This window comes from Carex rostrata, chromosome 15 (genome assembly GCF_964058835.1).
Source record: "Carex rostrata chromosome 15, lpCarRost1.2, whole genome shotgun sequence".
Classification (NCBI taxonomy): Eukaryota; Viridiplantae; Streptophyta; class Magnoliopsida; order Poales; family Cyperaceae; genus Carex; species Carex rostrata.
The window spans coordinates 7961344-7989238 of NC_135932.1; the positions used below are offsets into that span (position 1 = coordinate 7961344).

The 27895-nt window shown below is 34.9% G+C and overlaps 3 protein-coding genes across 9 annotated transcripts in view; 1 reads left to right on the top strand and 2 right to left on the bottom strand.

Annotated features, from left to right (window-relative positions):
- On the bottom strand, positions 1 to 26870 carry LOC144566480 (uncharacterized). 4 transcript variants are annotated; one of them, XM_078316510.1, is made up of 6 exons: positions 4194 to 4411; positions 3893 to 4096; positions 3689 to 3781; positions 3486 to 3587; positions 3028 to 3390; positions 2754 to 2957 (listed from the first exon to the last, which is right to left on the bottom strand). In XM_078316510.1, the coding sequence occupies exons 1-6, from the start codon at positions 4395 to 4397 to the stop codon at positions 2853 to 2855; spliced, it is 1071 nt and encodes a 356-aa protein (XP_078172636.1). In that variant the 5' UTR covers positions 4398 to 4411; the 3' UTR covers positions 2754 to 2852. The 4 variants fall into 4 exon arrangements, 3 of the variants coding, with proteins under 3 accessions (XP_078172636.1, XP_078172637.1, XP_078172634.1); XM_078316511.1 differs by lacking the exon at positions 4194 to 4411 and adding an exon at positions 26865 to 26870 and having other exon boundaries at positions 3689 to 4066; XM_078316508.1 differs by having other exon boundaries at positions 3689 to 4096.
- The window catches only part of LOC144566107 (jacalin-related lectin 33-like), a 70605-nt gene that overhangs the window by 18107 nt on the left and 24603 nt on the right, over positions 1 to 27895 (top strand). The window lies entirely within an intron of this gene.
- Positions 8993 to 12070, bottom strand: LOC144566875 (uncharacterized). Its single transcript, XM_078316916.1, has 3 exons — positions 11731 to 12070; positions 9394 to 11625; positions 8993 to 9302 (listed from the first exon to the last, which is right to left on the bottom strand). The coding sequence occupies exons 1-3, from the start codon at positions 11871 to 11873 to the stop codon at positions 8996 to 8998; spliced, it is 2682 nt and encodes an 893-aa protein (XP_078173042.1). The 5' UTR covers positions 11874 to 12070; the 3' UTR covers positions 8993 to 8995.

Genomic DNA, 27895 nt, shown 5'->3' on the forward strand with positions numbered 1-27895 from the left:
TAAGAATTCTGAAGTTTACATATATTTGTTTGTGGCACATACAAAGTATTAAAAAATCTTAAAGCATGCAAAACTTAACATATGTCTATAGCAACTCAAGTAGCACACAATTTAATTATAAATTAAATGATTCCTTAGTTCAACATCAAAACCTCATGATCTTCATTCGCTTGTCTCAACTGATAGCATCTAACTCATCTTTTTTAACTGCAAGCAAAAAAAAAAATGTAAATACATGTAACTATAAGGATTTTCATGTACACATACTCATGTTTCTATATATCAGGTAGGCATGTTTAAACAAATATAAAAATAGCCTAAGGTGAAAAATTCAAGTCACTGTCAACACTGGCCCTAATGCATGGATGGAACTGAGGATGCTATGGATCAAGATTATGGGTTAAAAACCTTAATTTTAGTGCATTCTGTGAATTTCTAAAAGGTCAGGGTCATATGTGTAAATTTCTCATAAGGGCACTGTCAGAGTTCTAAAAATGATATAACAATATGGCATGATAGGATAAGGTATATATTAAATTTACTGCATTTTGTAACATAGATCACTGATTCATGGCTGGTAAATGCTCACTGTACCAGTGGTACTGTCACACTCCGAAATCTCTAGTAAAAATAGAAGTGAAGAGAGAGAGAAATGGTTCAGGATAATTTGGAAGCGGTGGATGTGAAAATACATATATAATAAAATATGAAAGTTTAAGTAAAAATGAAGGTTTACAATTGACCACACATGTCAGAATTGATATTTTGAGATATACCTAATTAAGTCCTTCATATTCATAATATTTAATTCCCTAAATTCCAATATTCAAAAGTTTCTAACTGTTTAAAATTTTCCATACTAGTGTTATAATAATTTGTATTAAATTTCTACTAGTAGCTTAGTTAAAATTTCTCAATTATGTGTTTATGAAAATCCTAGTACAGATACCACCAAAAAAAAAAAAAAACATTATTGAGGGCAAATTAAGGTTTCAAAAGGATGAAAATGAAAAATGCATAAAAATTCATATAGCTCATACAGGATATATTAAAGAATGCATACATGCATGCATTTGGATAGTCTCTAGAATTAAAGTAATCAATGATGATCGAGTTCATCTTTTGAAATATTGATGGAAAGTCAACTATGGTCAACTATGGTACACAGAAGCCTAATTGAGATTGAATTGCAGAAATGCATGGTAACCCAAGCTAATTTAGGTTGTTTAGGCAGTACATTTTTTTCTCTAGCTAGTTGGAAGAAAGTGAAGCTCGTGGCTTGCAGACTTAAAGGGTGTGCTTCTAAAAGGATAACTTATTACATAATTTTGAGCTTACCAAGGATTTTGGCCATGCAATATATGTCCCATCAACCTGATCCATAACTTCGTACGTTCCATAGGGGCGTATCAACGGTTCGTCTGGAACTATCACTTTATCAATAAGAACTTCAACGTATTGTGTCCCAAGTTTTTGTCCACCAATTGTAAAGTCTGGATCATCCATAATAATCCACCCTTCAGCGACAACACTCTTCCTCGTAATCGAATACAGGCGGTACCTTGCCAAATCCTATCAATTCAAAGACCAATTGAAGTATATTGCTACTACACAATTTTGAAATGTAACAAGCTATAAAGCCTATGAAAGCATATATTGGTATCTCATTAAGTCAGAATTTTGTATAAGCTAGCTCTTTTGACAGTTTTGCCCACTCTAAACAGCTGACTTTCAAAAAATTATTGTGGGCAATTGGCTTAACCAAAATTTTGGTTCTTTACATCGAAATCATGGTCAGCTCATGTAGTATATGCTCAAAAAGTTTAAAAAATTATAAAAGTCAGGAGCTATGTTGGATTCTCTGATTTGTGAGAGACAGAACCTATACCAATTTGCTATTTCACACATTATTTTTTTTTTCTATCAGCTAAGATTCAACAATTGACTTATATATAGTTAAAATCCTAAAAATGGTAAATTTGGTACAAGAGCACTTGTCAGATCATGTTCTAACTGTGTATACAATATCAAATAATTACGTGACCAATAGCTAGGTTCAATTCCCTATCAAAACTCATGTTCAATAGAAAAAATGAGGGTTCAATTCGCTGACAGAAAGTCAAGTTCGAAAGTGCAATTTAGACCTTAGTGTTGTTTTATTTTATTTGCAATTTAGACCAATGTGTGCCTAACCTGATTTACAACATGTTTCACCCTTTTATCAGCATCCTGCTTCCCCACATGTGCCTCCCTTTTACGAGCCTGTTTCAAAAGAAAAAAAAATATTAGAAGGTATTGAAAAAGAAAATATAGTATTCACAAATTTATATGAAAAAAACTAGAAAACTAGAAAAGAATGTAGACTTTTTCTGCTTCGAGATTTCTGTTTTTTTTTGTAGGTATTGAAAAAGAAAAATGCAAACATGAATTATTGGAGTATGATTGTACCTCTCCTTTTTTTCTTAGAGTTGATTGTACCTCTCCTTTGTCAGTCCTAGGAATAGGAGGACGATTTTTTTGATAACCATCACCATGATTCTCCTGTCGATCCACATATCGATAATAAAACAAAGTAGAATAATGACCAACTCTTTAATAGATAAAAATGAAAAGTAAAACCAAAGTGTGCTCAACCTGCTTCAAAACAGGACTCTCCCTTTTACGAGCCTGTTTACAAAAAAATAAATTAGAAAGTATTGAAAAAGATCCAAATATTATATTCACATATTTATGTAGTACGATGCATGAATAATTAATAATGAAAACTACCATGCTGAGGAGTTTCTCTCTTCTGATCCTAATTGAATCCTACAAATGTAAAAGGACAAACACATAAATGTAATGAATAAGTATTAATCTGTCAAATTATAATAACAAACTACCATGTTGTAAGTATGGTGTGATGCTGCAGAGGATGCATCATCATCGACTCCTATATTGTTCTGATTGTAGTTGTCCTGCATTGAAAACCAGTAATCTGAATTATATGACATAATGAAAATATGAATTACTAGAGTATGATTGTACCTCTCCTTTGTCCGTCACGGGAACATGAGGATGACCATGCTTCTCATTAGCAAGTTTTTCTATTTGTGCCTTCATATCGGCCATTTGTGCCCTCATTGCACGTATTTCTTCCCGCTCTTCTTCTCGCTCTTCTTCCATTTTTCGTTTATCCTCCTCTGCTTTTTGTTGGGCTTCCCTTGCCTCCTTAACCAGTTTATGGGTGTTGGCACGATCACCCCAAACATCTGTTGGAGCAGGACCTAACCCAAGGCCACGTACACGCCCATTTTTTTCTTTTCCAAATATCTCACTATACAGATCACCATCTTTTATGTTTCTCAATTCAAGTTCTGGTTGATCCTCGCACACGTCAGTCATCTTCCTCTGTCAAAACATTAATAAAAAGCATAATGCTATCACCATTGCATGCAAGTTCAATTACTTTGTATGATTATAAAATTTTGATAATTAGCTCTAACCATTAGAGAGGCAGCGTTCCCGTTCATCGGCCGATTGCTCTTATCACAATGAGTGGTGATATATATCTCAGCTCTAGTGGGACTTCGTTTCAGGCGCACACGCTGGATTCAATTTAAGAAAAAACAAACTTTTATGTGTAGAAGAAAGAAGCACATAGTCAATTTCATTGTAACAATCAAATCAGGAATATAAAAGTAATTACCTCTTCCTGAGCAATCCTGGCAAAGCTTTTTGAGCCCGCACAGTGAGTTGTGGTTTGTTTCGCCCTGCTAGCTTTACCTATCTTACTTTTATTCTGTACATTTGGTATTACTATTGCAATTATGCATATACATGAGATATTGTTGTATACATAGAGAAAGACATTGAAAAAGAAATTAAATAACTCAGGTAAAACCAAATGTACCTGCCAGTCTTCACTATCCCACATATCGATTAAGAACTTCCAATGATCAGGTAAGACTCTTTCGTCCCGATCTGCAATACGTGCATCATAGCTGTCATGGATATCATAGTGCTTTTTCTTCAAGCTGTATCTAAATTCCCTCAACTTTTTACCAAAGCTTTTCATTACTTGGTCCTTCTGTTGCTCTTGGACATTCCACTTAATCTAAAACAAAATAATATTGTGATGTTAACTTATATGGAATAAGGGTTTGAACAATAAAATATAGAACGAACATGATGTAGTTTGTGATTTGGAGTACCTTCACTAGATCCCATAGTCGATTCTTTTTATCTTTTGGCACATCTTTCCAGTTCATGTAATTTAATGGAACCTCCGCACCATTCCGTACTAAAGTTCCCAAATAGTTTGCAAATGTTGTCGCATCTTGACAGTTAAACTGGTTGTAACTGTTAACATTGACATCTAGTTGCTTTCCATCCGCCATTTTGGCAATTTTCCTCATTTTCGTATAGCCTCTTTTTGCTGGCTCTTCTGATAATTTGTAAATTGCATAAGCATCACAGTCCATACATTAGACAAAAAGCCAAGTAATTTCAAGGTATATAGTACATGCATACCTATCTTCTTTCAACTTGTACAGTAAGGTCAGATGCAAAGATGATACATATGTAAAAAAAAAAAATTTACTAGATGAATTGAAAGAACCAAACTAATTGTAATACCTGCTGACTCATCGTGACTATCTTCATTTGAGTGGGTTTGTTGCCGTACTGGTCGTCCGCTTGGAGTGTGCATTTTGTTTAACCTACACAAGTTATTTTAACATAATACATAAAAATCATGACTGGATAACAAATATGACCTTGATTTTGAACAAAGTTGGATGTATCCCAAAAAACTTCAGTGACATGTACATTTTATAGAAAAATTTCTGTATGGTTCAATTGTTCGCAGTGATTGATTTTTTAAAATAATGATGAACTTAGCAAAGTCCCCGATAACTAAACCCCTCTGTCTTGCAGACATATTTTCTATTTATCTTTGCTACATTTTAATTTCCTAAGTTGCATGTGTACCAACATTACTAAAATCCAATGGGTCTTATAACACTTGCCATAACAATGGATAATTAGCCACTATGCCATAACAACAAGAAATTCAGATCAAATTTTTCTAAACACGTAGATTGCTAATAAGAAATTCCAATATATATATACTCCAAGCAATTCCACTTGCAAGTAACCAAAATAACTACAATTTGCATTAACTGCAACAATTTTAGCCCAATATCAAATTCTTAAAAAAAAAATCAGATTAATTTGGTTTTCTACAAAGATATGTTCAAAATTTCTATATTTTTAATATTAATTTGGTTTCTTTTTATTTGGTAGGTAATCCTTTTGTTTCTCAAATGTAAATGGATTCTGTAATTAATTTCCCGTTAATTCAATGTCCACAGGATTCTCATAAAATAAAGCTTACGGACAATAGAAACCCTTCCTTACGACTAAACGAAACTCAATAAAATACTAATAATAAAGAAAAGGACAATTTAATTACTGACAGTGGGTGGACGAAGTCGCGGAGAAGAGCGGCAGCCGGCAAGGGGGGAATCGCAGAGTCGCGGCAGTGGCCGGTGAGTTGCAGGGGAGTGGCCGATGAGTCGCAGTGGCCGGTGAGTCGCAGTGGCTGGTGAGCGGCAGTTTCCGATCAATCGACCGACTTCTCCAATTTAATTGTTTTTGTTGTTTTGAGGTGAAATTTTGACAGGAGTAAAATAGATTTTCGTGCAGCCACGCGGGAGAAATAGATTTTCTAGAGATTTTCGCGCGGGAGACAGGATCTTTTGCGAAAAAAAATGAAGTGGTGCGGCGACGTCTAAACTAGGAGTAGAGTTTTAATTATAAACTGTGAGATTCTGACAGATGGGCCTCTATTGCAGAAACATATATATATTACGGAACAAAACTATGAAACAGGTGTATGATATTTTTAATACTTTTATATTCACGGAAAAAAAATCTAAAACCTCTTCTAAATTAACGCGCGATTGGATATATATGTTAACTCATACTCTGGCTAAGGTATATACAATTAATATATTTTGATTTTATGTTTCTAGTTCAGGTCTAGTCGTCTATATCTCAAAACTCATATTGTTATATTATTAATATTAATTAATTATTATGCAACTTTATTATATTTTCATAAAGTGGTTAATTTTTTCACAAACCGCAAAAAATCTGACATGAAAAATGTTGATATGAATTATTTTTCGCAGTGTTTCTAATAATTCAAATTGTATTCCATCTATTTTCAAAGAAATATAAAAATATTTTTAATGTTTCAAAAAAAAATTGAGGTTAATTTTAAATATTTATGTTTAATAAAAAATAATATTAAAAACAATAAAAGGCAAAAAAAATTGAGGTTAATTTTGGAATTCAAAGTTTTAAATCGTAATTTTTTTACGGTAATTCAGGCTAAATATGCAAAAAAAATTTGCATTTTAACTAGATTTTGATAAAACACGAAAACCTGAGTAGTTTCTGAACCAGCTGTACAATGATATTGCAGATTATATTGTTCTTTTACTATTTTGACTTTTTTATTTTCTTTTTCTCTGATTTATTTGTTATTCATTTTATTTGATTGTTTCTTTTGGGTCTATGATGCTTATAAGTTCAAATATGTGTTAGCACTCATCCATGCATTACTAAGATTTTTGCAATTCTTATTTTATTATAAATTTGGTCAGTTGACCATAGTTGACTTTCCATCAATATTTCAAAAGATGAACTCGATCATCATTGATTACTTTCCAGAGACTATCCAAATGCATGCATGTATGCATTCTTTAATACTTGTCAAAAAAAAAAAAAATGCATTCTTTAATATATCCTGTATGAGCTATATGGATTTTTATGCATTTTTACCCTTTATGTGGCTCATTTTTCATTTTCATCCTGTTGAAACCTTAATTTGCCCTCAATAATGTTTTTTTTTTTTGGTGGTATCTGTTACACTAGGATTTTCATAAACACATAATTGAGAAATTTTAACTAAGCTACTAGTAGAAATTTAATACAAATTATTATAACACTAGTATGGAAAATTTTAAACAGTTAGAAATATTTGAATATTGGAATTTAGGGAATTAAATATTATGAATATGAAGGACTTAATTAGCCATATTGTTATATTATTTTTAGAACTCTGACAGTGTCCTTATGAGAAATTTGCACATATGACCTTGACCTTTCAGAAATTCACAGAATGCACTAAAATTAAGGTTTTTAACCCATAATCTTGATCCGTAGCATCCTCATCATCCATTAGGGCTAGTGTTGAGTGTTCATTTTATTTTTCACTTTAGACTCTATTTTTATATTTATTCAAAAATGCCTTCCTGATATACAGAATGAGTCTAAAGGTTGAAAAAAATGCTTGAACCTATTTTTTATTTCCAGAGACTTTGAATCAACTATTCTTGAATTAAAGACTTTATATTCTAATTTCTTTATCCAAACTCAGAGATCCAATATATGTCAAGTCAGTCACTGAGTTGGGTTTCTCTCTAATTACAGATTTAAACTCAGTCTAAAAGAATTATACAAATGTACTGTACAAAAAGTGGCATGTTCTCGACATCATTTTCGATAACAAAATAGAAATCAGCTGAAACTATAATTTTAAGGTTAGAACCTTGTAAATATTCACAGTTGCACACATCATTTTCCATACAAAATAGAAATCAGCACAACTAAACTAGAATTATACAAATAGAACCATGTAAGTATTCACAATTGCACACATATTGTACATGAGAATTATCCTGACATGCAAACGATTTGGAAGGAAATTGAAATCAGCTCGGGTCACTTCAATTCTTCAAATGGAAAATTAATCTGACACCTGCAAAAGAAACACTATAAAATTAACAATCAATCATAATGAAACACTCGTACCAGTAACCAAACTGATTTGTTCACAAAGAAAAGTACAAACTGACTTGGACAATGGTTATTTTGATAATCTTGATAAATAATTTGTAAAAATAAAATAGAGTAATAATTACAATTAAGGTGGTTCGACATTCATCACATCTTCCACATCTTCCTTTTCTTTGAGCAACTTCTTCAAAGGAGTATCAATAGTTCTTCCTTGTATATCGCTCCTTGTCAAATTCAGATCTTCATCTTCATTCACACTAAATTCTGTCATTGTTGGGACTTCTTCCAATCCATCTGCAATATGTTCTTCTGTCTCATCTTCACAATTTTGTGCAGACATATCAAAAAAATCCCTTGGTGTTGTGGGAACTACAAAATGCCAGCTTGTATCTATAGGGTCTTGCACATAGAAAACTTGACGGACTTGTGATGCAAAAACAAACGGTTCATCTGATAAATTGCCATTGTACATTAGCTCACTAAAATTTACCAATGTGGAGCCAAATTGATCCTTTTTTGTTCCTCTACCAATACGCTTCACATCAGCCCAATCACATTTAAACAACACAAATTTCTCTCTTCCACCATAATTCAACTCGAGTATTTCTTTCAACACTCCATAGTATACGACATCACCTCTCATGGGGTTGTTATCCTTCGAACTGGAGAAACTAGAAGTACTTGCAATTACCATGACGCCGCTACTTTGTGTAGTTCTGCCTTCCTCTACATCTTTTATGTGAAATCTACAACCATTGATCAGATAGCCCTTAAAACTCTTGCAATCCCATGTCGGTCCACTTGCCAATAACTTGATATCTTCAGAAATAGTTTCTCCTTTCTCAACCAACATCAAAACCTAGCATATGCACAAGGAAAAAATCAACAATAGCCTTTTAACTAAATTGCAAATATGAGGATTGAACATTCAAAAGGGATGAAGTACTTCATACATAGTCTTTCAACCAATGATGGAATGTCTCATTGTGAGTTCGCTCAATATCTTTCGGTCGATCCCGACGATTTTTGCTACGGAGTTCTCTAAGATGCTTACTGTAAAAGAATGTCAATTACTCACAATCCAGAGATACAAGAGTCAAAAGAATTACAATTAAAGTAAAAGAATGTCAATTATTGTAAAAGATGCTTACTCAATATAATAGTCAAGAGAACCACAATTAAACAATACATGTCTGTGTGCTTGCGCGTAGCTCGTGTAATCTAAATTGACTGATGTTACACCACCCAAAGGACGTCCGGCTTGTGGAAAGATGCATTCATGCTGCTGGAGTTCATTGCCATCATCATTTCGTCTCAAACGATTTAACTTTGTATCAACTCCTGTCAAATACCGCGAGCAAAACGTCAAGGTCTCTTCAATTAAGTAGCCTTTAGCAATTGAACCTTCTGGTCGAGTCATATTTCGCACATACGACTTGAGAATCATTTGGAACCTATCAAAGGATAAATTCATATATTTTGTTAATTATAAGTAATGGCAGATAGAAGATAATAAGTCAAAAAAATATATGAAGGATGTCATACCTTTCAGGGGGATACATCCATCGAAAATGGACTGGCCCAGCAATTTTAGCCTCTGTGGCGAGATGAATTGGCAAATGGATCATAATATCAAAGAATGATGGCGGAAATATTCGCTCAAGTTGACACAAAGTCAATGCCACTCTTTTCTCCAAATCTTTCAAGTCTGATACACGAAGTACCTTAGAACACAATTCTCTAAAGAAATTACTGATTTCAATAATCGGTCTACTGACAATTGTTGGTGTAATCTTTCTTATTACGAGCGGCAACAAGTACTGTAGCAGAATGTGCCAATCATGAGTTTTAAGACTCAAAATCTTCTTTTCTTTAACACGAACACGACTAGATATATTAGAAGCATATCCATCAGGAAATTTCACACTCCCAAGGAATTCACATAATAAAACCTTTTCCTCCGGACTCAAAGTGAAGCAAGCTGGTGGAAGATATGTTTTACCTTCTTTATCCACTGCCTGAAGTTCCTTTCCAACACCCATTGCTACAAGATCCAAACGGGATTTTGTATTGTCTTTTGACTTAGCCATACCCAAAAATGTATACACCAAGCTCTCAGCAAAATGTCCCTCGATATGCATTGGGTCCAGGTTGTGGCGTAACAAATTGGTCTCCCAGTATGGCAACTCAAAAAAGATGCTCTTCTTTGTCCAGTTAGACAACAAATCCCTTTTTTTCCCTCTTTCGCACAAGTCTGGTTGCAACTTCCCAAATGTAACATTCAAATGTCTTACTTGCTCCAAAACATCTGATCCGGTGAGCAGTTTGGGTGCTTCTCGAAACTCTTGCGTACCATCAAATGTTCTGGCATCTTGTCTGAATCTATGGGTCCTTTCAAGAAATCTACGATGTCCTCTATAAACTGTCTTATGGTTGTATTTCAAATATTCTGAATGAGTGTTGCCAGCACAATCAGGACACCCATGTTTTCCTTTTGTCATGTAGCCAGATAGTGATGCATAACCAGGAAAATCACTTATGGTCCACAAAAGGGCAGCATGCAGTTGAAACATCTCACCTTTGGATGCATCATAGGTTCTTACTCCATCGGTCCACAATTCATTCAACTCGTCAATCAGAGGCTGGAGATAGACATCGATGTTATTTCCAGGCGAAGTCTTACCAGGAATGATCATGGACAAAATGAAGTTGGATGACTTCATGCACAACCAAGGAGGGAGGTTATATGGAATTAAAACAACAGGCCATATGGAATATGGTACCATCATACCATAAGGGTTAAATCCGTCACTTGCCAAACCAAGTTTTACATTGCGTGAATCTGATGAAAATTGGGGATGATTCAAATCAAAATCCTTCCATGCTAGGGAGTCCGCAGGATGTCTCAACAACCCATCTTTAGTGCGACCATCCTTGTGCCATCTCATGTTAGCTGCTGTTTTTGAAGACATGAACAACCTTTGTAGTCGTGATTTCAAAGGAAAATACCTCAATACCTTAGCGGGTATCTTTTTTCCCAACTTGAGCTTGCATCTTCCAACTGATTTTTTCCTTTTGATCACCTTGTACCTAGATGCACCGCACACATGACATGTGGTATCATTAGCAAATTCTTTTCGATATAACATGCAATCATTAGGGCATGCATGAATCTCTTTGTATCCTAGGCCTAGATCTTTAACAATTTTATCAGCTTCATAAAAACTGTTCGGAAGGGTATCCAGGTCAGGTAATGCAGTCTTAATTAATTCAAGCAATTGTTCAAAAACTTTGTTGCTTATGCCCCCCATACATTTCAGCTGCATAAGTCTTAATAAAAATGACAACTTCGTGAATTTCTTGCATCCTGGGTATAGTTCTTTATCACCATCTTCACAAAGTCGATAAAATTTCCTCACTTCCTCATCAGGAATCTCATCATAGTCATTGACTCCGAATTCTGATTCAGTGCCTATAGGGTGCATCCCAAATGCATCATGCAACATACTATCGATATGATCACCTTCTGACGGCTCATTTTGAACATTACTACTGGACATATTTTGTGGAATTGAAATGTTTTCACCGTGAAAAACCCAATTGGTGTACTCTTTCGTAAATCCGTTGCATATAATGTGATCACGAATTGCAGTTCTATCCAACCAACAAGTATTCACACAAAAATTGCAAGGACAAAGTATCATATTATCTCTAGATTTGTTTCTAAATGCAAACTCAATAAATTGTTCACACCCGGATTGGTACTCAGATGTAACCCTGCATGTTTGGATTTATTGTATTAAAGAATTACCTAATTAGTGAACCACAAGTAATTATCGAAGTGATTAACAAATACAAAGGAACTATATATATGTTTCATACCTTGGCAGTTTTATCCAAGTCTTGTCCATTAGAAGTGTTTGTGTTTGTGTTTGTGTGTATTTACTTACTTCCAAACAAGTGTAGAACGATTTGGGGGCTGCCTGTTCAAGCTGCTCAAAATTACACCACTTGAACCTACACATTGAAGCAATATGGTACAAGACAATATGGTAACAGTGAAGCAATTATTCATTATTCTCATACTGAATGTAAAAGTATATGAGGGTAAATAGAAAATTGACCCTTCTATTTAATGTTATTCTATTCTTTACTAAGTTTACCAAGAGAGTAGAGACACTTAAAAAAAAAAAAAAAAGCTTTATATTTGATCACTTGGACTTCTAGTATTACCCCTTACCTGCGTACCCTTGAACAGACTTAGCAACCCCAGTTATTTACTTTGTATAAACTTTGATGTAGAAAATACTAAACATGTCTTCCTAATTTCTGTTGCATATGTTAGAAAATTATTCAACAGAAACATGAAAATAAAACCTTAATTGACAAAATTTTGTGTTAGCTGCCTGTCACAATTTTATATAATACTTTAATTAAATTGGGTCATAAATAGGTAATAATAATTTGTTATGCACGTAAATCATTCTCGATTCAAAATCTATTTAATTAGACATCAGTATTGGTATCGTGTTGCATGGCAAGCTGGTAACAAAACCAAAAAGTAACAGTATCAAATGAGGTAAACAAAGAATACAGAGGCAAAATGAGGCCAAAATTATTTCTACATACAAGTTCTATATTGAAATTTGCAATGACTTTAAAACTAATTATAACTTGGAAAATTGAGGCATGCATTGCCAGTATTCAGTTTCAGTTTCACAGAACAGTATTCCTTGTAGTAGTCAGTAAGAACTTTGGTATGGTACTAATGTACCAATTATAAGTATACACTGGTACTGGACCTTCATGCTTGATTCAAAGAAAAATACAGCGACCCCTTTACTTAATATGCTTTAATTTTCTTCATTATTTACTTGATCGAAATGATTGGTACCAAAATATTGTTAATTCTTTCATGAAAAATGGCAAACAATTTCAGGATTTTATTGGCACAATACGATTTGAGAAACTGTGAATAAGGTTGCAATCGAAAGAGCAATTTCCTAGCTAACGAAGACAAAGAATGATTTAATTGAGAAAATATTGCATACCAGAAAATCAGCCTCATTCTAATTAGTTACCTCCTAATGAGCACCTTTTGGTTTTATTGCCAATCAAAGTACAATAATTATGGCAGGCACTAGTTTAACTTGAGGCTTACATGAAACTAACAAGGTCATATGGACATAGTTGCAAACTTTATTTATATTGAAAAGAACATTTCTCTATTATTTTCTGAAATGAATCTTGACGAATCTTGGCGAGTACCCAAACGGTCTATATGCCCATCGGACCAGACTTGGTCTGATGGGCATCGGAATGCCTAACAAATTGCAAAATTGAGAATTAAGAAATACATACCTGTGCTCAGAAGTTGTTCTGCTACCAGCGTTGATTTGTTTAACTTCACCACACACCTAACAAATTCGGCCACGCAATAGAAATCATTCAAACATAGGATCAAATGAACTAGCAATTTCAATAAAAAAAATCAGCTAAGCCGAGTTGATTAAGTGAAGCTTGACTTTCAATTAGAGTATAATAGTAAATTAATTTGAAGGTGTAGAAAGACCTCTCATCTACCTTCCAAGGTTTTCTCGATTAATTGCCCAAATTAGGATGAACAGAGAGAAGAGATTGGGGTAAAATTGAGAAATACTTGGCTCCAAGAAAAAATTGAGCATAAATCCTAATTTCTCGTTGAATAAGCTGGCAGAGAGGCATAGTTTAGAAATGAAATTGACTTAATTACTAGCAAAAGTACCTTTTACCTTTTATCTCGTTGAATAAGTATTGTACTTTGATTGGCAATAAAACCAATATATATGAAACAAGCGGATATATATTGCGGAGAACCTATCGCGCTGGAATTAGATCGCCCAAATTAGATGGAGAGATAATAGATTGCTCAAATTAGATGGATATATACTGCAGATCGCCCAAATTAGATGAAGAGAAATATTAATTAAGAGATCGCCCAAATTAGATCGACGCTAGAGACATGTACCTATGGCGCCGGTAATTTTTATTGACGGACAAATTACAGCGATCGATTTAGACGGCGATTTCATTCGCGCCGCGAAAACCTAAGCAGGCGCTCTCTATCGCGCCGAAGTACTAGCGCCGGCCGATCTAATACATATACCGGCGTTTTCTATCGCGCCGACCGTCTTAGCGCCGTTAATTGCCTAATTTGTTGTAGTGTGATATCAACATTCGTAGCAATAACATACTTTGGTTCATGCATTTGTTCAAATAATCAAACTAAAGAAAGAGCCATTTTCATTATCATAGCGACAACGGTTAAAATTAGAGAACTATCCATCTTTGGTCTTGTGGTTTTAATCAATTTTTAGTTTAGTAACAAAGACAATGCTCTCTGTGCGGAGGTCATTGCTTTGTTGGTTCAAAATTTGAATAAAAATCTCTTGTGAATATTAAATACTTAGATGACTTAACCTTCAAACTTTACTAAAATAAAAATGTTGTTAAAATTAGGCCTACTTGCCTAGGACTTGATCTTGGTATCAATCCACAATGGTCAAAATCAAATCATGAATCTATTAATTAAGCAAATTTACCCTGTGATCGGAACCAACACTTTTCCATTAAATGAGAAATAGAATTAACGTATTTCGAAATTTTCAGATCGGAACGCTCACATCGACGGGAAATGATTTCTTTTGAGGCGATTTGGAGGGAAATTTTCCGCCCAAAATTTTCGCGTGAAAAACCAAGAGATTCGGTGGGAATTCATTTGCCAAAGTTTTGGCGGTATTAAATTTCCAGTGATACCCTCTTCCTCTTTATATTATGCTCCCAATCCAATTAGGCGATTAGCGACGAGGCAAGTTCCAGCGAAGAAGAGAGTTTGGCGATTAGCGATACCCAGCAGTCAAAGCATTTATTGAAGAAAATTTCAGCGATTTGGGGTGAGATTTTATTAAAGATTATACTTACTATCTCGTGAATTATTACTCTACTAGGCTCATATTCACCTCCAGTAATTGCATTTGCAAATTACTCTACTAGGCTCCCGATCACAGTGTTACTATCATCCGTTTCTGCATTTTTTTTTCTTTTCCTTTTCCTATCTAGTTCATATTAATTTGTTGTTAACTTTTTTTATATTTGTTATATTTCTTGCAAATAAATAATGTATCTGGATTAGAAAAACACCACTTAATCAATGTTACCATGTATGATATGTTGTGATTTTAGGAAAAAAAAGATGAATGATATTGAAGATATAACTATTCTTATAGCGGCTTTCACAGCATATGTCGCATATTTGAATATTATGATAGAAGTCAAAGAATGGATGCTAGTTACTGGTAGAAATCTTCACTTTTTAAAAATTGAGTGACTTTAATTCTAAATAGTTTGCTTGTAGTTTCTTTCTTTCAAAATTTATACTTTATGGCAATGTAAATCAAGCTTACTGGTAAATATATCAAGAATACCAGTAGGGGTCACTAGGTAAAATATCAGGACATACATTAGTCTTTTTCCCTTATAGGTTTTGAATTTTTTTTTAGTTTCTTTTCTGTTTCATTGCTTTATGTACTTTATATTGGTTGTTTATCATTATTGGATTTTAAGATTTTGATGCATTTTTTTTTTCTTTGGATGAATATGAACTCGAGAAGCATAAAAACTAGTACTTCCCTGTATCTGAACTTGGGAAGTCTTACAACTGGTATTGCCCTACATAAGCTAGACTGGTACCAAATTCATATTGGTACTGCCCTTGATTATTCGTACTGATACATACTTTTATGGAATCAAGCATACTGGTAAAAATACCACTACACAAGGAATATCAGTAGGGGCCAGCAGTCACTAAAATGACCCTCTTCCATTTATTCATGATATATATTGATCTTTTTCTCTTTTAGGTTTTGAGTTTTTATATAGTCTCTTTTCTAGTTCTTTTCTTTATGTATTTTATATTTGCTTTCTTTCTTTTTTCATTTCTTTTGTGTAAATTTTTTTTGAAAAAAAGGCACATCTTGTGTTAGAGAGTTGTGCAATTGATGATCTTGAGTCTCTTGACCGGTACACAAATCAATGAAATCAGAAAAGACAAGTACAAAGATTTTAATTAAGCATAGTATTTCAACAAAGAAATACTTATGAAAGAACAAGGATAAAATTGTCATTTTTATTTAAAGTGAAATCATTTCTTTCTATTATATAGACTTTTCAATCAAAAACTAGAAATGAATTCAATTCTTTTTTATTTTCATTCCGATTAATAAAATTCAATTGAAAATCATTTCTATTGAATACCATTGAATTGAAATCATTTCTTTTTTATAAACTAATATGTTCCGATCACAGTGTTAATGAAAAACTAGTACCATATAAAAAGGCCATAAACTGAAAAGTCTTGTTCAATTTGAAATATTATTTGTTGTAGTTGAAATTAATAACTGAATTGGGGGTTGTTTGATGAAGTAACGAAAACTCATGAATCAAATTTACAACTATCTTAATGGGATTTTGTCCCTAATTTTCCTCCTTTTTTCTAGGAACCAAATTTCTTGCCTATGTGTGGGTAGGAAATTTCTACCTCTAAAGTTACTGATATGTGAGTCCGAAATGAATTTTGAGGCAAACCTATATCTAATATTTAAATGTCAAAATCTACTCCAAACACATATATCAGTGACTCTAAAGACAAGAATTTCCTACTGAGAGAAAGACAAGATGATCCGGTTTCTTTTTTCTAACTATGTAGTTAAAACATTTTCCATTATCCTACTAAAAGAATTTTGGCATCGTCCAAGTAGCTAACAGGCACGTGATTCCTTTTTCTTCCACTAAATAAGAAAGCTAGTCATCCTAATCTTTTGCTACTTGGATATCAACACATTTCCAACAACTTTAAGAAGCTTGTTGTAGCAATTTTTTTTTTTTAGAAAAAAAAGGCCAAGTTGAGTATGCTTGTGTTTTGTCTGGTTCTCTCTTTTTCTTTTGATGTAATATCTGCCTAGGATTCACACTTTACCCTTTCCTTTATTAAAAAAAAAAAATTCCAAGCTCATGCGAAGTTGATTTTTGAAAAGCATTGTCCCATCTCCCAAACGATACAGATTCGCAGTTGGCGTCAATGAAAATTTCATTCGTATTTTTGATGTGTTTGTATGGGGATGTTGTTCAAAATGTTAAGAAGTTTGTTGGCGTGGTGAAATTATTCAAGGACCACTGCAAGTCCAGTGCATGTGGAGTAGCAGCAATCAGAATTCGTATCCTCTGCATTAACTAAAATAAGAGTTAATGTATCTGGACCATCTGATCTGCTTTATGATCCGTGCGGAGTAGATCTACACAAGTATTAAAAGGCCTCCTGAATTATAAGTTGTGGTCAGATTAACTCTATTTAAAATCAAATGGTTGAGATGTGTTAACTCAAAAGATGCTCTTTTGAGTTAATGCAGACGATGCGGACTCCACCAATCAAGCATTATGACGTTAGACTGACAATGTAATAAATATATGTAAATCAAAAGGATTGCATTAAATATGTTGTTGTCTTTTTTAAAACCTCAAGGATCAAGAAAATAAATAACTAATACTCCATATGATATGAAAGGGAAAAATAGAGCGGAAGAGAGGATCTATTTTCCCCGAATAAGAAAAAAATTAAGTGAAATTATGAAATTAAAAAAAATGGAATTAGGTTTAGATTTTTGTAATCAAACTCCTACCTTTTAAACTATACATGGATTACCATAAAGTAACAGCTGTGGTTCTTGAGGAGGGCCAGCAGGTATTCATCCCTGATACATAAAAAAAATCTAAGACATGCCTCCTTGAAAAGTAGTGAAGAGGAAGAAGGAGAAACGTAGTAAGGAAAGAGAAGGAAGGATTTTTGTACAACTTATTATATATGAAGGTTGCTTTAGAATTATTTTTGCTTTTCTTTTGGCTTCACGAAGTGTGAAGGGAGCAAGTAGTTTGGTTAGGATAATATATGTTAGGAGGCACTCAGTGTTCAAAATGATGTATTACTATTTCTATGATAAGTGAGGAAGTTAAAACTTTTAAGTTAGTGCTGTTGCACTTAGGGGCACCTCTAATTGCTCAAAAACTGAAATTAAATTGCAATTGAAAGTAAAGAGATGAGTTTAGAGAAATTTGACACGCGGGGTGATAACGGAGTTCGGCAAAACAAAGGCCTACGTCTCCGGGGCTTCGCAACCTTGTGAGGTGCGCCTTCCTATTACCCAATACGAAAGGATTACAACTTGTGAACCGTTGAGCCCTTACACACCAAGCGGGAGGTCAAACGGCCAACTCAAAGAGATGAGAACAAGGTCTCGATTGTCTAGGAACACAAGAGAAACACTCAATAGATCACTCTAACCTAATCTATAACAAGATTAGTGAAGTAGGTTTGAGGTTGCTTGAGGGATTTTGAAGTTTTAAGCTCTCACAACAATGGAGTAGGCTAAGCTCTCAGAAAATCACTTTTGAATTAATTAGGGTCGGCTTAGGTGATTTTAAAAGTGATCACTTCAGTCTATTTATAGTGGCAGCTCAAAAATGAGCTGTTTGATATAAAACGTTACCAACGTTTTATTAAACGTTACAACGTTTTATTCAAATGCGATTTAGGATTTTAATTCTCTGACAGCTTAGTAAAACGTTACATAACGTTTTATAACCGTTACAACGTTTCAAAAACGTTATAACGATTTATAAACGTTACAACGTTTATAGTTTGTACTGAACAACAATTCTTCAGTTGTTCTGTATCTGTTAAACGTTACAACGTTTGTAAACCGTTATAACGTTTGTAAAACGTTACAACGGTTGTATAACGTTATAACGTTATAACTTGATTCTTTTGGAGCTTCTGATCATTATAAAACGTTACCAACGTTTTGAAAACGTCCATAACGTTTTATCTCAATTTAATCAACCTCATACATACTTTACCAAGTTTTTGATTTTACAATTTGTATTCTTGATAAAAGTCTTCGTGATTTCTTCAGTCCAAGCTTATTATATCGCAGTTCTTACTCTTCTTGGACCTATATGTTCTCAAAATAGAAGAAATCGTAAAATTCAATAATTGTATGTTTTTGCAAATTAGTCAAATAGACGTAAAAGATTATTGTACGAACAACAATCTCCCCCTTTTGGCGATTTGCAAAAACATACAATGTGAGTAAGTGCATAAATCAAAAATTTGCAAAAATTAGTTAATTCAATTTTGATTTTGCATTTCAATCCATTTGTACCAATTTCTCCCCGTTTTGGAAATCGACGAAAGGGTGAAAAATTAGCACTAATTTAAAGTGCTCCCCCTCAAATTATGCACTCCCCCTTAATTTAGTAATATAGCAATAATAATTTACAACCAAGAATAAAGTTGAGGGCATAACTTTAACATGCAAGACAATTCAATTTCAATTCACCATATCAACTTATATATATCAATATGCATAAACCATGCATATAAAACATTTCGATTCATGCCATCCAAGTAATTTAGTAAGACTTGTCAAGGCTCCAAGATATCCAAATTTTGCAATTGTGCAATATAGCCCCTAACAAGTTAGCAATTCATACACCACATTTAAAACATGTACATCTCATACATATCCACACCAAATTCCAAATAACACCATTCAAGTAATTCAACTAAATTAACCAAATTAAACCAACATTTCATCAATTCAACAATTCAAATTAACCATGCAATCAACAAACAATTCATGCAATCCAAATTAAACATGCAAACAACAAACAATTCATGCAATCAAACAAACAATTCATGCAATCAAACACACAATTAATTTATCAAGTTTTTAGTTTTGAAATTTGCGGTCTACTCGTCATTCATGGGGTCATTTGGTGCATCGGCCGCTTCTTCTTCTCCATCACCTCCAAGCTCCTCTTCCAAATCATCTAGGTCCTCTTCCTCAACTAGATTCTCACGTGCTCGTGCCGGGCTTCCCGAGGGACCATATTGCCTGATAAAGCGATTCGAGAGACTGGATTGTGCTTCATCAAGCGTGTTGAGAGCTCGAGCATGTGCTCTCAGTTGTCTCCTTATCTTCAACTGTCCCTTGTCCAGGTTATCGAACCTCTTTAGCATTGCTTGATGATTTTGTTGAATCTCAAGGCGTTGAGCATTCATTTGTTGGCACAACCACAACATTTGTGCTTCTTGGCCCTGTGGAGGAACAAATGCACCCGCTTGTGGCATGTATTGTGGTTGTTGAGGTTGAGGTTGAGCCGGGGCCACATCTTCTTCCGGATCCCAATATTGATTGGGTAAGGCTTCCGGATGGTTTATCCATTGGTTGATGGCTCTTGCATCGGGTTCATAGCGCCTCAGACCGGATTCTGAATGACCATGGACCCACCCGATTCTTGTCAAGTGGTCAACCAAACTGGTCGGGAAGGCCACTTCTGCATCTTCAGGTAATTGGATATGGTTGAGGCGGATGATTTTATGAATGAGATGGGCATAAGGCAGAGAATGGTTGGTGGTTGAAAATGCACCATTGATGTGACAAAGAAAGAAGTAGGGTATGTTGATCTTTTTCTCATCCAATTGAATGAGGTGACGAAGAAAGTACATGGGTCCCCATTCAAGGTTGGTTTTGATTGTGGCTTTGGGCATGAGGATGTTGTTGATGAAGAGAAAGAGCAACCGATGTAGAGACAGAAGGTGAGAAACATAGATTGAAGACCCGGATATGTAGTTTCGGTCAAACCATTTCTTGTAATCATTTGAGGATCCATCGGCATAAAGAGGCCAACTCCTCAAGGGGTAGGTTTCCTCCCCGTCATTCTCAACCCCAAGCCATTGAGCCACATTATTAAGAGAAAGCACGATTTCTTTCCCGCCAACCCAAGAGGTGATCCTGAAGGGTTCATCACTAGTTTTGATGTTTGCATAGAACGTGCGGGTAAGAAGTTGAGTGTAGGGTTCAAAACAAGTCACAATTGGTTCCCAACCCCAATGATTCACATATTCAATTAACTTGTCATCCTCGGGTTGGGAGAAGGTGACTACGGATTTGTCAAACCGGTAGCATTCGGTTATCTTCCTATTCATGAAAGAACCCACATAGTTCTCATAGGCCACAATATCCCGGAATAGGTATCTATTTGACCGGTGAATGGTCCAATTTGGTTCTAGATTCCCCCCACTTCCTTGACCACTTTCCGATTCCATACGTCTTTTCTTACTACCCTTAGCCACCGCATCTTTCTTTGGAGCCATTAGATTAGGTTTAGAGAGAAAGTTTACCGATTAAGAAGTGAAGCGCTAAACCGAGAAGAGGAGGACCGTAGAAGTGCAGTGGTGAAGACGGATCGTCAATCCAACGGTCGGATCGCCGGATTTGCGCCTAGGGTTTTGGCTAGGGTTTTGGAGAGAGAGAGATAGAGAGAGAGAAATGAGATTTGGAGAGGAGAATAGAGTAGAGAGAAGAGAGGAGAAGAGAAATCAAGAAGAATCTCTTGATTTGGTGAAGAAAATGACTAGAATGGGTAGAGAGAGAGAGAGAGGCGGAGTAGAAGAAGAAGAAGAAGAAATGAAGAAAGAATGAAGAAGGTAAGAGGAAGGGACGGGTTTGGAGCCAATATAATACCTTTTCGCTATAAACCGTTACCAACGTTTATAAACTGTTACCAACGTTTGTTAAAAATGCATTGTTTTTACTTAAAACGTTATAACGTTTGTGTAACGTTTGTCCAACGTTTTGTTTTACCTTTCGGACTTTTGAATTCTCACAAAGCGTTATCAACGTTTGGAAAGCGTTACAACGTTTTCATAGGTAATTTTTGCAACTTTGGTCCCTTGTCAGGTAACCGTTATAACGCTTTACAAACGTTACCAACGTTTTGAATGAAACTTTTACAATGTAAGCCCTTGTCAGACAAACGTTGCAACGTTTCTAAAAACGTTGTGACGTCTCTTAAACGTTGGAACGTTTGTGTAACGTTTGTCCAACGTTTTGTTTCACCTTTCGGACTTTTGAAGTTTCATAACACGTTACCAATGTTTTCAAAAACGTTATAACGTTTTATTTCTGTAAAACACTCTTTAAATGAACTATTTTGATTGCAAATGATTATATTGAAATAAGTTATGAATATGTTTATTCTCTAAGTTCAAGCATGCCTAATTTAAATCTCAATTCATTGTGTTGATGAGTATTTAGGGGTTTTGTGAATATATCGGCAATTTGTTCTTTGGTGTCGATATGTATGAGTTCAATTTCACCTTTTTCTATATGATCCCTAATAAAATGATGCCTTATCTCTATGTGCTTGGTTCTAGAATGAAGGACCGGATTTTTAGATATCATAATGGCACTAGTATTGTCACACATAATTGGTACGTTGCGGAAACGAATTTCATAATCATTTAGGGATTGAATCATCCAAAGAATTTGTGTGCAACAACTACCGGCCGCTACATACTCAGCTTCCGTTGTGGAAAGGGCAACCGAGGTTTGTTTGCGACTTGACCAAGATACAAGTGAACCACCAAGAAATTGGCATGTACCACTTGTGTTTTTTCTATCCATACGGTCTCCGGCAAAATCGGCATCGGCATATCCTATCAAGTCTAAATCCGATTGTTTGCCATACCATAATCCCAAATTTAAACTACCCTTGACATATTTAAGAATTCTTTTAACGGCTTTCAAGTGCAATTCTTTGGGATTTGCTTGATACCTAGCACATAGACACACCGCAAACATTATATCGGGTCTACTAGCAGTTAAATAGAGTAGGCTACCTATCATAGCTCGGTATTGAGTGATGTCCACCGATGTGCCATTTGGATCCGAGTCAAGATTTGCATTCGTAGCCATTGGAGTCTTGCTTGTATTGCTTTCGGTTATTCCAAATTTCTTGATCAACTCCTTCGCATACTTGGTTTGACTAACGAAGGTGCCATCCATGAGTTGCTTGATTTGGAGTCCCAAGAAGAAATTCAATTCACCCATCATGCTCATCTCGAATTCACTACTCATAAGAGAAGAAAATTCCTCGGCAAGTGCCGCATTAGGTGAACCAAAAATTATATCATCTACATAAATTTGCACCACCAAAAGTGATCCATCTCTCTTCTTGGTGAAAAGAGTTGTATCATTATTGCCTCTAATGAATTCATTGTCAATTAGAAAGGAACTTAATCTACCATACCATGCCCTAGGGGCTTGTTTGAGTCCATAGAGTGCTTTAATGAGTCTATACACATGATTAGGAAATGTTGGATCAACAAAGCCTTGAGGTTGATTAACATACACCTCCTCATCTATGAATCCATTCAAAAATGCATTTTTAACATCCATTTGAAATAATTTGAAATTTTTGTTTGAGGCATATGCTAAAAGCATTCTAATGGATTCAAGACGAGCTACGGGTGCAAAGGTTTCTTCAAAGTCAATACCTTCTTGTTGTTTGTACCCTTGAGCTACCAACCTAGCTTTGTTGCGAATTACATTTCCATCTTCATCTTTTTTATTTCTAAAGACCCATTTGGTTCCAATAATCATTCTATCATTTGGCTTAGGTACAAGTTCCCAAACTTTGTTCCTTTCAAATTGAGCAAGTTCTTCTTGCATGGCACAAATCCAATTAGGGTCTACATTTGCATCTTTGAAATTTTTAGGTTCGATATGAGATACAAACGCACAATGACCTATCATTTGAGTTAATTTGGATCTTGTTTTAACTCTTTCCCTAGGATCACCAATAACATTAGAAAGAGGATGAGATGGTACTTCCCTTAGGTCTTGAGGGATTTGGTACTCAATTCTTGTAGGTTGTATCTCTTCGGTTTGCATTCCTTCAACTATTGGATCCATCTCCTTATTGGTTTCATCTTCAATTTGTTGATCCGTCTCAATATTTTTGGTTGTATCCATTTCGGGTTGAGTTTGCTCGGGTTGATTCTCAATTTTGTCGGTTCTTGTCTCAATTTCATCTTGATCGAGAATTGGCACTTCAACACCTACAATTTCAATACCTTTCTCGATCTTTTGATTAGCATTTTCATCAAATTTAACATGTACGGATTCAATTACGATTCTTTGAGATGGAATGTAAATTCTATAGGCTTTACTTGAGTTTGAGTATCCTACAAACATTCCCTCAATTGATTTAGAATCAAATTTGGTTACTTTGGGAGATTCATCAAGAACAAAGCATTTTGAACCAAATACTTTAAAATGAGATATCTTAGGCTTGTACCCTTTCCATAGCTCATATGGTGTTTTATTCAATATGGTCCTTATGCTTACGCGATTTACCACGTAGCATGCCGTATTTACCGCCTCGGCCCACAAGTGTTTGGGTAAGGAGTATTCATTTAGCATGGTTCGGGCAAGCTCAACTAAGGTTCGATTCTTTCTCTCAACTACCCCATTTTGTTGAGGTGTTCGAGGAGCCGAATACTCATGTTTATATCCTCTTTTAGAGCATAGTTGGTCAAATTTTGCATTTTCAAATTCCCCCCCATGGTCGCTTCTAATCCTAATGATTTTTGATCCCTTTTCATTTTCAACACGTTTGCAAAATTCAATGAAGTTGCTAATTGCTTCATCCTTGTGTTGTAGGAACAAAACCCAAGTAAAGCGACTATAGTCATCTACAATTACATATGCATATTTCTTCTTTGCTAAACTTGGTACACTTATTGGTCCAAATAAGTCCATATGTAATAATTGCAAAGGTTGATCGGTTGAAACCATATCCTTGGATTTAAAGCTACTTTTGGTTTGTTTACCTTGAACACATGCCTCACATAATCCGTCAAGTTCTAGTTTATGTGTTGGTAAACCACGCACAAGATCTAATTTCACTAATTTCCTAATGGTATCAATTGAAACATGACCTAACCTACGATGCCATAACCATGATCCATTAGATATGGCACTTAGGCATGTTTCACCGGAATCAAAGTGAGTAAAATACAAGTAATAAACATTTTTCTTTCGTTTACCCGAATAAATTAGAGCATCATCCGAAGACCTAACTATGTGACAAGCATTAGTATCAAATTTGGTATAATATCTCGAATCACATAGCTTACTCACACTAAGTAAGTTATAATCTAATCCATCAACAAGATATACATTAGATATGGTCAAGTGCTGGTTACCAATTGAGCCTATACCAATAATAGAGCTCTTTCTTTGATTATTTCCAAAGGTAACCGTACCTCCATCATATGGTTCTAAGAATTTAAAATTAGATTTGTCACCGGTCATATGGTGTGAGCATCCACTATCAATGATCCAAGCACTTTCCTTTTGAGATGAAATCAAACACACCTACAAAGTATATATTAGTTATTATTGAGTTAGTAACTAACATATACCTTGTCTTTAATCTCCCCCTTTATGTTTGGCAATTATAATACTTTTAGGGGAGATTAAGTGTGAACCTAAGCTAGTATAGCTTTAGGAACCCAAACAACATTATATTTGTTGTTTACATTCCTAAATCTACATTCTAAGGAAGTGTGGCCAAATTTACAACAATAGTTGCACATTGTAGTTGATTGCTTTTGAGTAGTAGAACCTTGTTTGAGAATGGATTGGTACTTCACTTCATGCATGTTACTCTTGTGACTACCATGTGACCTATTTGCAACTTTAGATGCAATGCTCTTGGTTTTGTTAGAATCAAATCTATTATGATGTTGGGGAACATCTCTAACTAAACCATTTCTTTGAGTTTGGTTTTGTAAAGCAATTTTATTTTTGAATTCATAAAACCATCCATCGGGTCCTTTAAAATAGGTCTTGTTTGACTCTTTTGGATTAAAAGTGTTCCTATCACTATTGTTAAAAATATTTTTGTTCTTAGAATTTCTTTTATTGTACTTGTACCTAAATGCATAATTTGGAGACTTTCGATCTTGTTTAGCATTTAAGGCATGAGAAGACTTCAATTTTGATGACTCTTTGTTCAAAGGAGTTAAACCCTTTTTAGTAAAAAATTAATAAGTTGAATATTGTTCACAATTAAACTTTAGTTTGGCATTAGGAATACTTGAGGTTTGAGAATGTTCCCCTTTTTCTTTAAGGCCTTGCATGTGATTAGATTTAAGTGAGGATTTACCCTTCTCAAATTCAAGACCAACTCTATCATTTTTATAATAGGATTGATCATGTATCAACTTGCTCACATAATAGGGATCTAGACTAGTGACTTTTGATAATTCACTAGGAGATCTCAATGCCCGAATTTCGGTTTCTAAGGTTTGAACTTTCACTTTTAAAATGCCTATTTCACCTAAGTGTGATGCTTTTAACTTTATATTTTCAAGTTCTAACATGTCATTTTTAGCAATTAATTTTTGAATAATACCTTCCTTCTCAACCAAGGTTTTATTGGACTCATCAAGGAGTGATTTCAACCTAGATTCATTATCATTGTGCATTAGAATTTCATCTTTGAAAGTGCTTGCATCATTGGTGTCTAACCTATTGGTACACAAGTCATTGTTGGTCTCATTTGTGATTATGCAATTTTCAATATCAATTTCACCGCTATATTCTTCACCACCTTCATTTATATATTCAAGTTCGGTCTCATAACCATCAAGACTAAGTGTTGAATGTACCTCACTAGCGATGTTTGTTGAGGTGTTGACACCATCATCTCTCTCCTTGGCATTCCTTGATTTAACAAGCTCCATAAGAAAGTTGATGGTTGTTTCATCGGTGATGTTCTTGCTAACTATAATTGAGTCTATGTCAATTTTCGAGGTATCTTCATCTACACTTGCCATCAATGCAAGGTTGATCTCCTCTTCATTCTCCGATTCCGTATCGGATTGTTCGGCCTCACTATCCGAGAACAAGGCTTGCATGGCCTTGGCTTTCTTCTTTTTGTACCCATCATACTTTTGTCTTGGTTTTCGATCTTGTTGTGCTTCGCCATCCGTGTTCTTCAATTGTGGAAATAGCTTGAAGCATGTTTGAATGGAATGCCCCTCTCTATGGCAAGCGAAACACATTAACCTTTTGTTCTTCTCTTCTCGTTCCTTGTTGTATTTCCTTTCAAAGTCAAGCATTCCTTGAAACATCCTGGATAAGAGAAGAGCATCCTTGGATGTTTCATGATCAATTTTGTTGATAAATTGATCATTTGAGAGACGGGTGTTTGAGGAGCTTGGAAAGTTGCGGTTTTGTGCCGGAAAAGCTACGGTTTTGGATTTTGAGCTTTGCTTCAACTCACCGGATTGTCGAAGTTTTTCTTCAAAACTCCTAAAATGTGCATAGAGGTCATCCGGTGTGAATGTGTCGTGCGTGCCTTGAATTGCTTCTAGGGCACTCACCAATCCGGACCATCTATCTCTCATGAGCATTACCCTCAATAGCTTTCCTACAATTTTATTGTTAGAAAGTGGTTCTCCCAATTCGGTAAACTCATTTTGGATATGCATAAGTCTATTATACATATCCTCAATGCTTTCACCATCTTCAACCTTAAAGGTTTCAAATTTTGCTTCTAAACCGGTTATTTTGGTTCGTTTGATTTGGGTATTACCTTCATACCGGTTTACAAGAGCATCCCACATTTCTTTCGCACTTGATGCACTACCAAAGAGTGAGGCTACCGATTCACTAACCAAATTGAATATGGCATTGGTTGCTAGGTCATTGTCTTTCTTGGCTTGTTTGGAATCAACGGTCTCAGTTTTGGCATCGGTTGAACCCTCGGTAGCTACACTTGTGTATGTTGGTGTATACCCTTTTTCAACAACATACCACACCTCAAGGATATTCAAGTAATTAATCATGGTTTTCTTCCAATGCATGAAATTTTTGGTGGTGGTACCAAAAATTAGGGGTTCTTTCACGGATCTATAGGGTGCCATTTGTCAAGTTGATCTAATCTCCAATTAAGTGTGTCTTAATTCGAGTAACTTGCTCTGATACCACTTTGTTGCACTTAGGGGCACCTCTAATTGCTCAAAAACTGAAATTAAATTGCAATTGAAAGTAAAGAGATGAGTTTAGAGAAATTTTACACGCGGGGTGATAACGGA